Consider the following 16,286-nt stretch of genomic DNA (forward strand, 5'->3'; position numbering starts at 1 on the left):
CTGCTGCTGCTAAGTCACTTCAGTCGTGTTCGACTATGTGTGAACCCCACAGATGGCAGCCCACCAGGCTCCTCTGTCCCTGGGATTCTCCAGGCAAGAATACTGGAGTGAGTTGCCATTTCCTTCTCCAATGCATGCATGCATGCATGCTAAGTTGCTTTAGTCATGTCCGACTCTGTGCAACCCTATGGACAGCAGCCCACGAGGCTCCTCTGTCCCTGGGATTCTCCAGGCAAGAATAGTGGAGTAGGTTGCCATTTCCTTCTCCAATGCATGCATGCATGCATGCTAAGTTGCTTCAGTCATGTCCAACTCTGTGCACCCCTATGGACAGCAGCCCACCAGGCTCTGCTGTCCACAGAATTCTCCAGGAAAGAGTACTGAAGTGGGTTGCCATTTCCTCCTCCAATAACAGGAATATACATAATGATAACTATCTTAAGTGTAAATGGGTTAAATGTTCCAACCAAAAGGCACAGACTGGATGAATGGATACAAAAACAAGACTCATATAGGGACACATAGACTGAAAGTAGGGGGATGGAAAAAAATAATTCATGAAAATGGAAATCAAAAGAAAGCTGGAATAGCAATACTCATATCAGACAAAACAGATTTTAAAACAAGGACTATTACAAGAGACAAGGAAAGACACTATATGATGATCAAAAGATCAATCCAAGAAGATAAAACAACTATAAATATTGATGTACCCAACACAGGAGCACCTCAATACAAAAGGCAAATGCTAATAAGAGCCATAAAAGGGGAAATCAACAGTAACACCGTAACACTGGGAGATTTTAACACTCCACTTATACCAAAGGATACAACTGCACTCATCTCACACACTAGCAAAGTAATGCTCAAAATCCTCCAAGCCAGGCTTCAACAGTACGTGAACCGTGAACTTCCAGATAGTCAAGCTAGGTTTAGAAAAGGCAGAGGAATAAGAGATCAAATTGCCAACATCTGTTGGATCTTCAAAAAAGCAAGAGAGTTCCAGAAAAACATCTACTTCTGCTTTACTGACTATGCCAAAGCCTTTAACCATGTGGATCACAACAAACTGGGAGAAATTCTTAAAGAGATGGGAATACCAGATCACCTGACCTGTCCACTCAGAAATCTGTATGCAGCCAAGAAGCAACAGTTAGAACTGGACATAGAACAACAGACTGGTTCCAAATTGGGAAAGAAGTACGTCAAGGCTGTATATTGTCACCCTGCTTATTTAGCTTATATGCAGAGTACATCATGAGAAGCACTGGGCTGGATGAAGCACAAGCTGGAATCAAGGTTGCCCAGGAAAAATATCAATAACTTCAGTATGCAGATGACACCACCCTTATGGCAGAAAGTGAAGAAGAACTAAAGAGCCTCTTGATGAAAGTGAAAGACGAGAGTGAAAAAGTTGGCTTGAAGCTCAACATTCAGAAAACAAAGATCATGGCATCCGGTCCCATCACTTCATGGGAAACAGATGGGGAAACAGTGGAAACAGTGACAAACTTTATTTTTTACAGCTCCAAAATCACTGCAGATGGTGGCTGCAGCCATGAAATTAAAAGATGCTTGCTCCGTGGAAGAAAAGCTATGACCAACCTAGACAGCATATTAAAAAGCAGAGACATTACTTTGCCAACAAAGATCAATCTAGTCAAAGGTACAGTTTTTCCAGTAGTCATGTATGGATGTGAGAGTTGGCACCGAAGAACTGATGCTTCTGAACTGTGGTGTTGGAGAAGACTCTTGAGAGTCCCTGGGACTGCAAGGAGATCCAACCAGTACATCCTAAAGGAAATCAGTCCTGAATATTCATTGGAAGGACTGATGCTGAAGCTGAAACTTCAATACTTGGCCATCTGATGCGAAGAACTGACTCACTAGAAAAGAGCCTGATACTGGAAAAGACTGAAGGTGGGAGAAGGGGATGACAGATGAGATGGTTGGATGGCATCATCGACTCAATGGACATGAGTCTGAGTAAACTCCAGGAGTCAGTGATGGACTGGGAAGCCAGGCGTGCTGCAGTCCATAGGGTCACAAAGAAGTGGACACGACTGAGTGACTGAACTGAACTGATACCAATGGATAGATTATTCAGGAAGAAATAATAAGGAAACACAAGCTTTAAAAGACACATAAGAGCAGATACACTTAATTGATGTTTAGAGGACATTCCATCTGAAAGCAGCAAAATACACTTTCTTTTCAAGGGTACATGGAACATTCTCCAAGACAGATCCCATCTTGGGTCACAAATCAAACCTCAGTAAATTTAAGAAAATTGAAATCATATCAGGCACCTTTTCTGACCACCCTGCTATGAGATTAGAAACCAATTACAGGGAAAAAAAGACCGTAAAAAACACAAACACATGGAGGTCAAACAATCCACTGCAGTATTCTTGTCTGGAGAATCTCATGGACAAAAGAGCCTGGCCAGCTACAGTCCATGGGGTCACAAAGAGTCAGACATGACTAAGTGACTAACACACACACACACAACCCAGAGATCACTGAAAAAATCAAAAGAGGAAATGTAGAAAAGCCTAGAAACAAATGACCAAAAAAACACAACGAACCAAAACCTATGGGATGCAGCTAAAGCAGTTCCAAAAGGAAAATTTGTATTTTAGCAATACAATTCTACCTCAAGAAACAAGAAAAGTCTCAATTAACAATCTAACCTTACACCCAAAGCAACAAGAGAAAGAACAAATAAAACTTAAAGTTAGAAGAATGAGAGAAACATCAGAGCAGAAATAAACGAAATAGGAACAAAGAAGACAATAGCAAAGATCAATGAAACTAAAAGCTGGTTCTTTGAGAAGATGACCAAAATTGATAAACCTTTAGTCAGACTCATCAAGAAAAAAAGTGAGATGACTCAAGTCAATAAAATTAGAAGTGAAAAAGGAAAAGTTACGACTGAAATACAAAAGATCGTAAGAGACTAATACATGTGAACAACCTGGAAAATATTGACAAATTCCTAGAAAGGTACAGTCTTCCAAGACCGAGCCAGGAAGAAATATAAAATATGAGCAGACCAACCACAAGCAATAAAACTGAAACTGTGATTAAAACCTTCCAACAAACTAATGTCCAGGACAAGAAGACTTCGCTGGCAAAGTCTATCAAATATTTAGAGAAGAGCTAACACCCATCCTTCTCAAACTCTTCCAAAAAACTGCAGAGGGGGAGGAACATTCCCAAGCTCATTCTAGGAAGCCACCACCACCCTGATACCAAACCCAGACAAAGACATCACAAAAAAAGAAAACTATAGGCCATTATCACTGATAAACATACACACGAAAATCTTCCACAAAATACTAGAAAACAGAATCCAACAACACAGTAAAAGGATCACACACCATGATCAAGTGGAATTTATCCCAGGGATGTGAGGATTCTTCAATATTTACAAATCAATCTATGTGATTTACCATATTAACAAACTGAAGAACAAAAACCATATGTTCATTTCAGCTGATGCATAAAAAGCTTTCAACAAAATTCAACACCCATTTAATGATTAAAAAACTCTCCACAGGGTAGGCATAGAGAGAACCTACCTCAACATAAATAAAGGTCATATATTATATTACAAACCCAGAGCAAACATCATCCTCAACAGTGAAAAACAAAGCATTTCCTCTAAGATCAGGAACAAGACAAGGGTGCCACATTCGCTACTATTCAACATAGTTTTGGAAGTCTTAACCATAGCAATCGAAGAAGAAAAAGAAATCAAAGGAATCCAAACTGGAAAAGAAAGAAAACTGTCATGGTTTGCAGATGACATGATAGTATACATGGAAAATTCTAAAAATGCTACCACGAAACTACTACAGCTAATGAATGAATGCAGTAAAGTTGCAGGATACAAAATTAATAAGCAGAAATCTCTTGCACTCCAATACTAACAATGAAAGACTGGAAACAGAAATTAAGGAAACAATTCCATTTATCATTGCAACAAAAAGAACAAAATACCTAGGGAAAACCTACTTAAAGAGGCAAAAGATCTCTATGCAGAAAACTAAGATACTTATGAAAGAAATAAAAGATGACACAAAGATATACCATCTTCTTGGACTGGAAGAACCCATATTCTGAAAATGATTATACTACCCAAAGCAATCTACAGATTCAGTGCAATCCCTATCAAACCACCAATGGTATTTTCCACAGAACTAGAACAAAAAATTTTACAATTTTTATGGAAACACAAGACTCCAAACAGCAAAATCATCTTGAGAAAGACATGGAGCTGGAGGGATCAGGCTCTCCATACTACAAAGCTACAGTCATCATGACAGCATAGTACTGGCACAAAAAAAAGAGAAAGATCAGTGGAGCAGGCTAGGAAGCTCAGCCATAAACCCACACACCTATGGTCACTTAATCTATAACAAACGAGGTAAGAATAGAAGAACAAAGAAAAGACAATCTCAATAAGTGGTGGTTGGAAAACTGGACAGCTACATGTAAAAGAATGAAATTAGAACACTTCCTAACACCATACACAAAAATAAACTCATAATAGATTAAAGATCTAAATTTAAAGTCAGACACTATAAAATTCTTTAAGGATAAAACAGGCAGAACACACTTTGACATAAATCACAGCAAGATCTTTTTTTGACCTACCTCCTAGTTATGAAAATAAAAACAAAAATACACAAATGGGACCTAATTAAACTTAAAAGTTTTTGCACTTAAAAGCAAAGGAAACCATAAACAAGACAAAAAGAAACCCCTCAAAATGGGAAAAAGCATTTGCAAACAAAGGATTAATCTCCAAAATACACAAACAGTTCACGCAGCTTAATACAAAAAAAAACACAAACAACCCAACCAAATATTTAGAAGATCTGAAGAGAGATTTCACCAAAGACACACAGATGGCCAGCAAACACAAGAAAAGGTGCTCAATATCACTAATCATTGGTGAAATGCAAATCAAAAATATAATGAGGTTAACACCTCACTCCGATCAGAATGGCCATAATCAAAGACTCTATAAACAATAAATGCCATCGAGGGTGTGAAAAAAGTGAACCTTCTTACATTGTTGGTGGCAATGTAAACTGATACAGCCACTATGGAGAACAATATGCAGGTTCCTTAAAGAACTAAAAACAGAACTATCACATAACCCAGCAATCCCACTACTGGGCATATTATGCCCAGAGAAAACGATAAGTCAAAAAGACATTTAAAAAGAAGACACCTAAACCCCAATGTTCACTGCAGCACTATTTCCAATAGCCAGGACAGAAGCAACACAGATGTCCACTGACGGATGGATAAAGATGCTGTGGTAGATATATACAATGAAATATTACTCAGCCATGAAAAGGAATGGATGCGAGTCAGCTGAACTGAGCTGGATGAAACTAAAGCCTGTTACACAGAATGCTTTATATTACAATATGTAAAACAAATAGCTATTGGAAAAATTGCTGTATAACACAAGAAGTTCAACCTGATGCTCTGTGACAGCCTAGGGGGTCAGATGGCTGGGGGTGGGGAGCTGCTAGGAGGGAGGTTCAAGAGGGAGAGAACATATGCATACCTGTGGCTGATTCACAGTGTTGTATGGCAAAAACCACGGAGAAGGCAATGGCAAGCCACTCCAGTACTCTTGCCTAGAAAATCCCATGGATGGAGGAGCCTGGTAGGCTGCAGTCCGTGGAGTCGCTAAGGGTCGGACACGACTGAGCGACTTCATTTTCACTTTTCACTTTCACACACTGGAGAAGGAAATGGCAACCCACTCCAGTGTTCTTGCCTGGAGAATCCCAGGGACGGGGGAGCCTGGTGGGCTTCCGTCTATGGGGTCACACAGAGTCGGACACAACTGAAGTGACTTAGCAGCAGCATGGCAAAAACCAACACAACACTTAAAGCAATTATCCTACAATTAAAACTGATTTTTTAAAAATTATTTGAAAAAAAAGATACAAGCACCCCACTGTCCATTGCAGCACTACTGACAACAGTCAGGACACAGAAGCAACCTAAATATCCATCAACAGAGGAATGGATAAAGAACATGTGGTACATAAATGCAATGGAATATTATTCAGTGATAAAAAGAAACTGGGCCATTTGCCAAAAGGAGATGAACCTAGAGACTGTCATACAAGCAGAATCAGAAAGAAAAAAACAAATATTATATATTAACACATATATGTGGAACCTAGAAAAGTAGTACAGATGATCTTAGTTGCAAAGCAGAGACACACAGATGTAGAGAAAAAACTTATTAATAACAAAGGAGAAGGGGGGTGGGATGAATTGGGAGATCAGGATTGACATATATACACTTGTGCTTTCTGTTTAGTCCAACTCTTTACAATCCCATGGGCTACAGCCCACCAGGTTCCTCTGCACCAAGGCATTTTCCAGGCAAGAAAACGGGAGAAGCATGCCATTTGCTATTCTAGGGGATCTTCCCAACCCAGAGATGGAGGTGGGATTCTTACCCACTAGCACCACCTGAGAAGCCCATGTATACACTAGTATATATAAAACAGACAGCCAATGAGAATCCACTGAATAGCACAGGGAACTCTACTAGGACTCCATGAGGAACTAAATGGAAAAGAAATCTAACAAAGAGGGGACACATGTATGTATACATATGGCTGATTCTATGCAATATAGGAGAAACTGACACAGCGGTGTAAAGCAAACATACCAGAAAAAAAAAAGAATCCACTGCAGCACTACTGACAAAAGCCAAGACAGAGAAGCAACCTTTTAAAAAGGCGATGGATTTCAACAAGCTCTCTGACCTTAAGGGCAAGAAACTATGCCCAGGACGTCTGCAGGGTCATTCAAGTCTTGAAAGCAACAGAGATGAAAAAGTCAGATGGACTTAGATTTGCCTACATGAGGCAGGTAACTACACTTAGGGATACCTACTAGTACTGAAAGATGAACTCCCCAGGTCGGTAGGTGCCCAATATGCTACTGGAGATCGATGGAAAACTAACTCCAGAAAGAATGAAGAGACGAAGCCAAAGCAAAATCAACACCCAGTTGTGAATGTGACTGGTGATGGAAGTAAAGTCAGATGCTATAAAGAGCAATATTGCAGAGGAACCTGGAACATTAGGTCCATGAATCAAGGCAAATTGGAAGTGCTCAAACAGGAGATTGCAAGAGTGAACATTGACATTTTAGGAATCAGTGAACTAAAATGGACTGGAATGGGTGAATTTAATTCAAATGACCATTATATCTACTACTGCAGGCAGGAATCCCTTAGAAGAAATGGAGTAGCCACCATGGTCAACAAAAGAGTCCGAAATGCAGTACTTGGATGCAACCTGAAAAACAACAGAATGATCTCTGTTCGTTTCCAAGGCAAACCATCCAATATCACGGTAATCCAAGTCTGTGCCCCAACCAGTAACGCTGAAGAAGCTGAAGTTGAACGGTTCTGTGAAAACCTACAAGACCTTTTAGAACTAACACCCAAAAGAGATGTTCTCTTCATTATAGGGGACTGGAATGGAAAAGTAGAAGTCAAGAGGTACCTGGAGTAACAGGCAAATTTGGCCTGGAGTACAAAATGAAGCAGGGCAAAGGTTAACAGAGTTTTGCCAAGAGAATGCGCTGGTCACAGCAAGCACCCTCTTCCAACAACACAAGAGAAGATTCTACACATGGACATGACCAGATGGTGGATACCAAAACCAGGATTGATTATATTCTTTGCAGCCAGAGGGAGAAGCTCTATACAGTCAGCAAAAACAAGACCGGGAGCTGACTGTGGCGCAGATCATGAACTCCTTATTGCCAAATTCAGACTTAAATTGAAGAAAGTAGGGAAAACCACTCGGAGAAGGCAATGGCAAGCCACTCCAGTACTCTTGCCTAGAAAATCCCATGGATGGAGGAGCCTGGTAGGCTGCAGTCCGTGGGGTCGCTAAGGGTCGGAAACGACTGAGTGACTTCACTTGCACTTTTCACTTTCCACTTTCATACATTGGAGAAGGAAATGGCAACCCACTCCAGTGTTCTTGCCTGGAGAATCCCAGGGAGAGGGGAGCCTGGTGGGCTTCCGTCTATGGGGTCACACAGAGTCGGACACGACTGAAGTGACTTAGCAGCAGCAGCAGCAGCAGCAGGGAAAACCACTAGACCATTCAGATATGACCTACATCAAATCCCTTACCATTATACAGTGGAAGTGACAAATAGATTCAAGGGATTAGATCTGATAGCGTGCAAGAAAAACCATGGATGGAGGTTCATAACACTGTACAGGAGGCAGGGATCAAGACCATCCCCAAGAAAAAGAAATGCAAAAAAGCAAAACGGTTGTCTGACGAGGCCTTACAAATACCTGAGAAAAGAAGAGAAGTTAAAGGCAAAGAAAAAAAGAAAGATATACCCACTTGAATGCAGAGTTCCCAAGAATAGCAAAGAGAGGTAAGAAAGCCTTCCTCAGTGATCAGTGCAAAGAAATAGAGGAAAACAGCAGAACGGGAAAGACTAGAGATCTCTTCAAGAAAATTAGAGATACCAAGGGAACATTTCATCCAAAGATGGGCTCAATAAAGGACAGAAATAGTATGGACCTAACAGAAGCAGAAGATATTAAGAGGAGGAGGCAAGAATACACAGAAGAACTGCACAAAAAAGATCTTCACGACCCTGATGAACACGATGGTGTGATCACTCACCTGGAGCCAGACATCCTGGAATGCGAAGTCAAGTGGGCCTTGGGAAGCACCACTACAAACAAAGCTAGTGGAGGTGATGGAATTCCAGTTGAGCTATTTCAAATCCTAAAAGATGATGCTGTGAAAGTGCTGCACTCAGTATGCCAGCAAATATGGAAAACTCAGCAGTGGTCACAGGACTGGAAAAGATCAGTGTTCATTCCAATCCCAAAGAAAGGCAACGCTAAAGAAAGTTCAAACGACCACACAACTGCACTCATCTCATACACTAGCGAAGTAATGCTCAAAATTCTTCAGGCTTCAATAGTACACAAACCAAGAACTTCCAGATGTTCAAGCTGGATTTAGAAAACGCAAAGGAACCAGAGATGAAATTGCCAACATTCGTTGGATCATAGAAAAAGCAAGAGAGTTCCAGAAAAACATCTACTTCTGCTTTATTGACTATGCCAAAGCCTTTGCTGTATGGATCACAACAAACTGGGAATTCTCACCTGATCTGTCTCCTGAGAAATCTGTATACAGGTCAGGAAGCAACGTGGAACAACATGGAACAACAGACTGGTGGTTCCAAATCGGGAAAGGAGTACATCAAGGCTACATATTGTCACCCTGCTTATCCAACTTATATGCACAGTACCTCATGCGAAATGCTGGGCGGGATGAAGCACAAGTTGGAATCAAGATTGCTGGGAGAAATATCAATAACCTCAGTATGCAGAGGACACCACACTTATGGCAGAAAGTGAAGAACTAAAGAGCCTCTTGATGAAAGTGAAAGAGGAGAGTGAAAAAGTTGACTTAAAACTCAACATTCAGAAAACTAAGTAAGATCATGGCATCTGGTCCAATCACTTCATGGCAAATAGATGGGGAAAGTGGAAACAGTTTCACACTTTATTTTGGGGGGCTCCAAAATGGTGACTGCAGCCATGAAAAGATGCTTGCTCCTTGGAAGAAAAGCTATGACCAACCTAGACAGCATATTGAAAAGCAGAGATGTTACTTTGCCAACAAAGGTCAATCTAGTCAAAGCTATGGTTTTTCCAATAGTCATGTATGGATATAGCATTGAATTATAAAGAAAGCTGAGCGCTGAAAAACACATGCTTTTGAACTATGGTGTTGAAGAAGACTCTTGAGATTCCCTTTGACTACAAGGAGATCCAACCAGTCCATCTAAAAGGAAATCAGTTCTGAATATTTATTGCAAGGACTGATGCTGAAGCTGAAATTCCAATACTTTGGCCACCTGATGCAAAGAACTGATCACAGGGAAAGACCCTGATGCTGGGAAAGACTGAAGGCAGGAGAAGAGGACAACAGAGGGTAAGATGGTTGCATGGCATCACTGACTCAATGGACGTGGGTTTGGGCGGACTCCGGGAGTTGGTGATGGACAGGGAATCCAGGCGTGCTGCATGCAGTCCATGGGGTCGCAAAGAAAGACTCAGACACAACTGAACTGAACTAGTACTCTTCCTGATTCTCCTTAATATGTGTAGACCATTCATTAATAGCATATGATTACATGCCGAGATGAGTAACACAAGTTGTCACCATAAAAATAAAAATTTCAGAGAAAAGAAAAGATTGATGTGGCCCAGAGCAGCACTGCTCAGACATTAAAATGTTATAAATCACCTGAAACAACAGATCAGGAGAAATTTTGAGATACTGTGCTTTTGTCTTTCTAACAAGCTACCAGGCAAGGCCAATTCTGCTTGTCTTGCTGGTCCTTGGACCAGACCTGGAGTATCAAAAGCGTAATGTACATATGAAAGGCTAAGATTCAGACTGGTTTAGGGGGATCAAAGAGGGTTTTACATGAAAAGTCCAATAGGAAGAATTGGCTTGATCTTGCCTAGGAATAAAGAGATCAGCTGACTACAATGACAATTCACTCATCCTTATCCATTCTATAAGGATACACTGAGTACTGACTGCACAACGTACAATAATGAACAGGCTGACAAGTCTATTGGAATGGACAGTTAACACTACTGAGAGATACCATTTCACACAAGGAAAGCAAGTCATCTCACTGTCCATTAACACGTAGAAGAGGAAAATTATGTTCTACTCGTGCAATGAAATGCTAAGTAGTAATGACAATGAATGAATTAGAGCTCCTCACTCTATAACAGAATAATCTCAAGATCATGGTGTGAGATACATATATATATGATTCAAGACATAGGTCAACATGTACTATGATTTAACTATCACTTCATTCTTTAACAGGCCAAAGTAAACAAATCGTCTGGGAATACTCTGTGTGGTACAGCTATAAAGAAAACCAAGAAATTACTGAAACAAAGCTCACAAGAGTGATTACAGGTACAAAAAAGGCATAGGAGAAAAGGATGAAATGGAAAGGACTTCAAAGAGACTAAAAATTCTATTTCTCAAGTTAAAAGGCAGGTAAATGGATATTTATTCTGTGATCACTTAAATTATGTATTAAAGACATTATTTTACATGTATATCCTGTTGTTTTACAGTTCTTTGCTAATGTTATCACTGATCTTTTTAAAACCTAAATCAAGAAACTGGTGACGGCAGATTCTAGTAGCACTGAGTTGGAGAAAGAATGGAAGACCACAAATACAGATGAATTATTTAACCACTGACATCAAACAAAAGAATTGGGGACTAAGAATGAACACAAGTGAAAGTGAAAGTCACTCAGTCGTGTCCAACTCTTTGCAACCCGATGGAGTATGTAGTCCATGGAATTCTGAATACTGGAATTGGCATACTTTCCCTTCTCCAGGCGATCTTCCCAACCCAGGGATCGAACCCAGGTCTTCCATGTTGCAGGTGGATTCTTTACCCGCTAAGCCACAAGAGAAGCCCAAAAATACTGGAGAGGCTACCCCTTCTTCAGCAGATCTTCCCGCCCTAGGAATTGTACCAGGGTCTCCTGCATTGCAGACGGATTCTTTACCAACTGAGCTATCAGGGAAGCCCAAGAATGAATGCAAAGTGCTAAGTAAAAAGAGACAGGGTTGGACATTTTAATATGGAAAAGTCTGACAATCACCATGTGTTAAGAGAAAGGTAAAATTAAAGACTGATGAAAACTGATGAAACAAAACTAAAGGTTCAAAAAGAAAGGCTCAAGAAGAAAAGGAAATGTGGCCCTGGCTATCACCAAGGTGCCAGAAACAAATGTGATTAAATATCAGACTAAGCAAATTAGTCCCGTGTGGCTGGAATGAGCCATTCCTACAAAGCATAGGAATAGTGGCAAGTTAACCTGAACACAAAAGCAAAGGACATCTTGGTCAGCCTTGAACTCATTGCAAAGGCACTAAAAACATTTCAAGAGGGAAGTTAACCATGTCTGAACTTTCACATTAAAGTGCATGTTTTATTTAATAAAAGTATTAAGAATGGACTGAAGCAGGCTAAGAGAACAATTCAAGCTGTTATGAAAATAATCTACAGAAAAAGATATCAGAACATGAAATGGAAGTACTACAAAAAGAAACTAAAATACTTCATTCATCAATTTATCCTATCTATGTTAATTAACTGATTCAGTTTTGGAATGTAACAGATGAAAAGTCATAATACCTGTCTGCCCTCAGTATCTTGCATTCTACTGGGGAAAAAAAAACAAACAAGAAAATTACAAGTAGTGGAAAATGCTATGAAGGAAATAAAGGCGATGTAATAGGGGGCTTCCCTGGTGGCTCAGAGGTTAATGCGTCTGCCTCCAATACGGGAGACCCGGGTTCGAACCCTGGGTCGGGAAGATCCTCTGGAGAAGGAAACGGTAACCCACTCCAGTACTCTTGCCTGGAGAATCCCATGGACAGAGAAGCCTGGTAGGCTACAGTCCACGGGGTCGCAAAGAGTCGGACACGACTGAGCGACGGAACGGAACGGAACGGAATGGAGAGTAATGGGAATGAAGCTGTTTTTTACCCGGTAGTTAGGCAAGGCCTCTCTTGAGATGTTGGCACTTAAGTCAATACCTTAAAGCCTCAAAAAAAGCCACGAAGTAGGAAGAAATATTTCAGACAGTGTTTCAGGCTGAGAAAATAAAACATGAAAGCTGAATACAACTGAGCTTAGAAGAAAGTATGAGGTGAGTCTGAAGAAAGAGACAATAGTAGCAGGGCGTTGAAGACTGAGTAAGAATTCCACATTTTAAGTGGATGTGGTTGGTGGAATCTAGAAGAAAAGCAAATGAAATTTGATATATTTTGGACGTAGAACCAAAAGAATTTGCAGAGGGACCAGACGCCAAAGGTAAAATAAGAACAAGCATACATTAATGCTCAGGTTTTGACTTTTCAAACAGGTAGACAGCAGTTCCATTTACTAACATGAAAAGAATCAGGTAAGATCGATGAGTGGGACAGAAGCAGGGCAAGGGTCAAAAATTTTATTTTAGACACATTAAGTTTGAAGTTCCTATGAGATATCCTAACAGTGACAGCAAGATGCGTAAGAGTGGCATTCAAGAACCACGTCTGACAAGAAACATAACCCTATGAGTTATCAGAATACAAATAATATTTAAAGTCTTGAAAAGAGGGCCTTAAAAAAAGTCTACTACTGTAACTTTTGCAAATGTAACAGCAGCAGCTAAAAGTACATGTTAACACCTTTTACCACGTAACTTACAAAGCACAAAGAGATTAATAATATGCCCGATGTCATTCAACTAATTTTAGCGCTGAATTTCAAGCCAAGCCGTCTGACTCCAGAGTTGTGCTTTCATCTGCTTTATCAAGCAGAGACCAGGTGGAAGGAGGCCTAAACCCAAATCCCAAAGAACTCCAATATTCACAGAGAGGGAAAGAAGTCAACATAAGGTATTTATTCCAATAACGCGGTTTCACGTAACCGCTGAACCACAGGCTCAAAAGTGGCTACAAACTATCTCCACTTGGAAAGTTACAGATGTCAGATCCCAACAGGGAAACAGTAAAGCTTACTCTCCCCTTTCAAAAGCCCTATATCCTTCTCGACACCTCCGTCACCTACTTGACTCCCAGAACAGTCATTCTCCAAAAACCCCGTCCCAAGAATCTGTCACACACACACCCGAGCCTAGGTCCACTTTCTGAGTCCTCAATTCCCTGATAAGACGGCAGAGAAGGTGGCCGCGTCTTCCGAACAGAAAGTGAAGATAAAGAAAGAAGGTTTTACGGGAAAACCTTGGCCCAGCTTAGCAAGCCCAGAGGGGAGCTGCCGGAAAGCACGCCTGGCAAGACCGGGCTGGGAACTGAGCTCCCCACGTGGGCCGGGAGAAACGGAACCCCACTCACCAAGCCGTCTATCTGCACTTGCTTCACGGCTGAATCTCCGGATCCTCCTTTGCCTTTGCCTTTGCCTGCAGCGCCGGTGGTAGAGCTGGAAGAGGTGGCGGATGAGCCGGTGCCTTCCTTGCGGGACGCCATCTTTCCAGCCGGACAGGAAAAGAGAAATGCGAGTTGCCGGAAGCGGAAGTAAAGTTTCACTTAACGTCAGGCGCAGTCTGACGTTTGAGGGGCGGAGCTGTTAGAAAAGGCCGCGGGGGAGGCCCCGCCTCCCGTCTCTTTTCCAGCCTTTCTTCGGCGGTGGAACGCCTTGCGCATGTGCATTGTGTTTTTGGGGGGCTTCTTTCGAACAGACAGCTTTAAGAACGCCGAAAAGAAATTTTTGAAAGTGTTTTCCCCTTTATGTTTAATCGGTATGCACTAAGTAGTGAATCATAATTGCTTTATAGCTAGCATTTATGTAACGTGTCATTCGTATAAACTGCTTTCACTTCTAATTTTTTTAATTAATCGGTAGTCCCAATGTGACAAACTGTGAAGAGCTGTTGCTGCTAAGTCACTTCAGTCGTGTCCGACTCTGTGCGACCCCATAGACGGCAGCCCACCAGGCTCCCCCGTCCCTGGGATTCTCCAGGCAAGAACACTGGAGTGGGTTGCCATTTCCTTCTCCAATGCATGAAAGTGAAAGTGAAGTCGCTCAGTCGTGTCCAGCTCTTAGCGACCCCATGGACTGCATCCTACCAGGCTCCTCCGTCCATGGGATTTTCCAGGCAAGAGTACTGGAGTGGGGTGCCATTGCCTTCTCCGATGAAGAGCTGTACTTACTTCAGTAGCATGTTTGGCAATTGAGACATGATTTGTCAAACATCATTCTGTTTATTAATGGCGAGCTTATATTGAAGGGTTTTTTTAATTTCTTTGCAATTTTTGTCCTTGGCAATATCTAAGATTTTCCAGTCATGTATGTTAATGACACTACATTTGAAACTGATTGGTGTCATTTCGGGGGGGGCTCTGAAGAGCTCCAGTACTATAGTCCTTTATGTCGCAGTGCATGGAAGAATTCAACAAGAGCAAAGTGGTAGATAAAAAGTGATTTATTAAAATAGAACACTTGTGAGGCTTACAAGCAGGTGGGCAAGAAATACCATGCCCCGAGAACTAGTTGGCTACAGCTTTATAATCAAAGGAAAAGGGGGAAAGAGAAGAAGACCTCCTTTGTCTTTCTTGGGTAGACATCATGTTTTCATGTTAGCTCCTCCAGGCTGAGCAGGAGAGTTTTCTTGTCCCCGTGTGGTCAAGCTAGGTCTACAAATTACTGTTTTTTATTCGTGCAGAGAGCATTTCGGAGGGATCACTGGGCAGGATGTGGGTCTCTTGCCACCATTGTTTTATTGTTTGTTGGTGTGTCCCATGCTTCTGTTGCATGGTTTTGTTGCTAAAGCCTGCTTGGTTTTGTGGTGAGGCAAACCTGCTTTCTCAAGTAATCATTAACTTACAGCGGTCTCCCATATTTTTCTACTTACAGAAAATCCCTAGTGGGATTAACTATTTAATCACCTATTTCATCCTGTCATTCTTTCCCTACCACTGGGTTCTTTTAATCTAACCCTAACTAGAAAGGGCCTAGAAGTGATAGGGACAGAACGCGTGCGTGTGTTCTAAATTGCTTTAGTCCTATTGAACTCTGCAACCCTGTGGGCTGTAGCCCCCAGGCTTCTCTGTCCATGAGATTCTACAGGTAACAATACTGGAGTGGGTTGCCATGCCCTCCTCCAGGGGATCTTCCCAACGCAGGGATCCAACCTACAGCTCTTATATCTCCTGCATTGGCAGGCAGGTTCTTTATAGCTAGCGCCACATGGGAAGCTCAGGGACAAAATGTGAAAGTGAAAGTCGCTCAGCCATGTCCAACTCTTTGTGAACCCATGGACTAGATAGTTCATGGAATTCTCCAAGCCGGGATACTGGAGTAGGTAGCCTTTCCCTTCTCCAGGGGATCTCCCCAACCCAGGGATCGAACCCAGGTCTTCCGCACTGAAGGGGGATTCTCTACCAGCTAAATCACCAGGGAAACCCAAGTATACTGGAGTGAATAGCCTATCCCTTCTCCAGCAGATCTTCCCAACCCAGGAATTGAACCAGGGTCTCCAGCATCTCATGTGGATTCTTTACCAGCTGACCTGCTAGGGAAGCCCAATAAGATGATCAAATAGTTAGTTTAGAAACCCCATTAGGGAATTGTAGATAGAGCGGGAACTTTAGGGGGATTTGGGAGACCACAGTAAGACTA

General features: G+C 41.6%; 1 protein-coding gene across 1 annotated transcript in view; it reads right to left on the reverse strand.

Moving 5' to 3' along the window:
* Positions 1-14,167, reverse strand: part of EIF3H (eukaryotic translation initiation factor 3 subunit H) — a 99,203-nt gene extending 85,036 nt beyond the window's left edge. Inside the window, exon 1 of the mRNA XM_055432730.2 lies at positions 14,003-14,167. Within this exon, the coding sequence (XP_055288705.1) occupies positions 14,003-14,134 (132 nt within the window). The 5' untranslated portion in view covers positions 14,135-14,167. The remainder of the gene's footprint in view (positions 1-14,002) is intronic.
* Between the last annotated feature and the right edge of the window lie 2,119 nt (positions 14,168-16,286).

The sequence above is a fragment of the Moschus berezovskii genome, chromosome 16 (assembly GCF_049115385.1).
Source record: "Moschus berezovskii isolate FMDL1 chromosome 16, NW_MosBer_1.0, whole genome shotgun sequence".
NCBI classification, from domain to species: Eukaryota; Metazoa; Chordata; class Mammalia; order Artiodactyla; family Moschidae; genus Moschus; species Moschus berezovskii.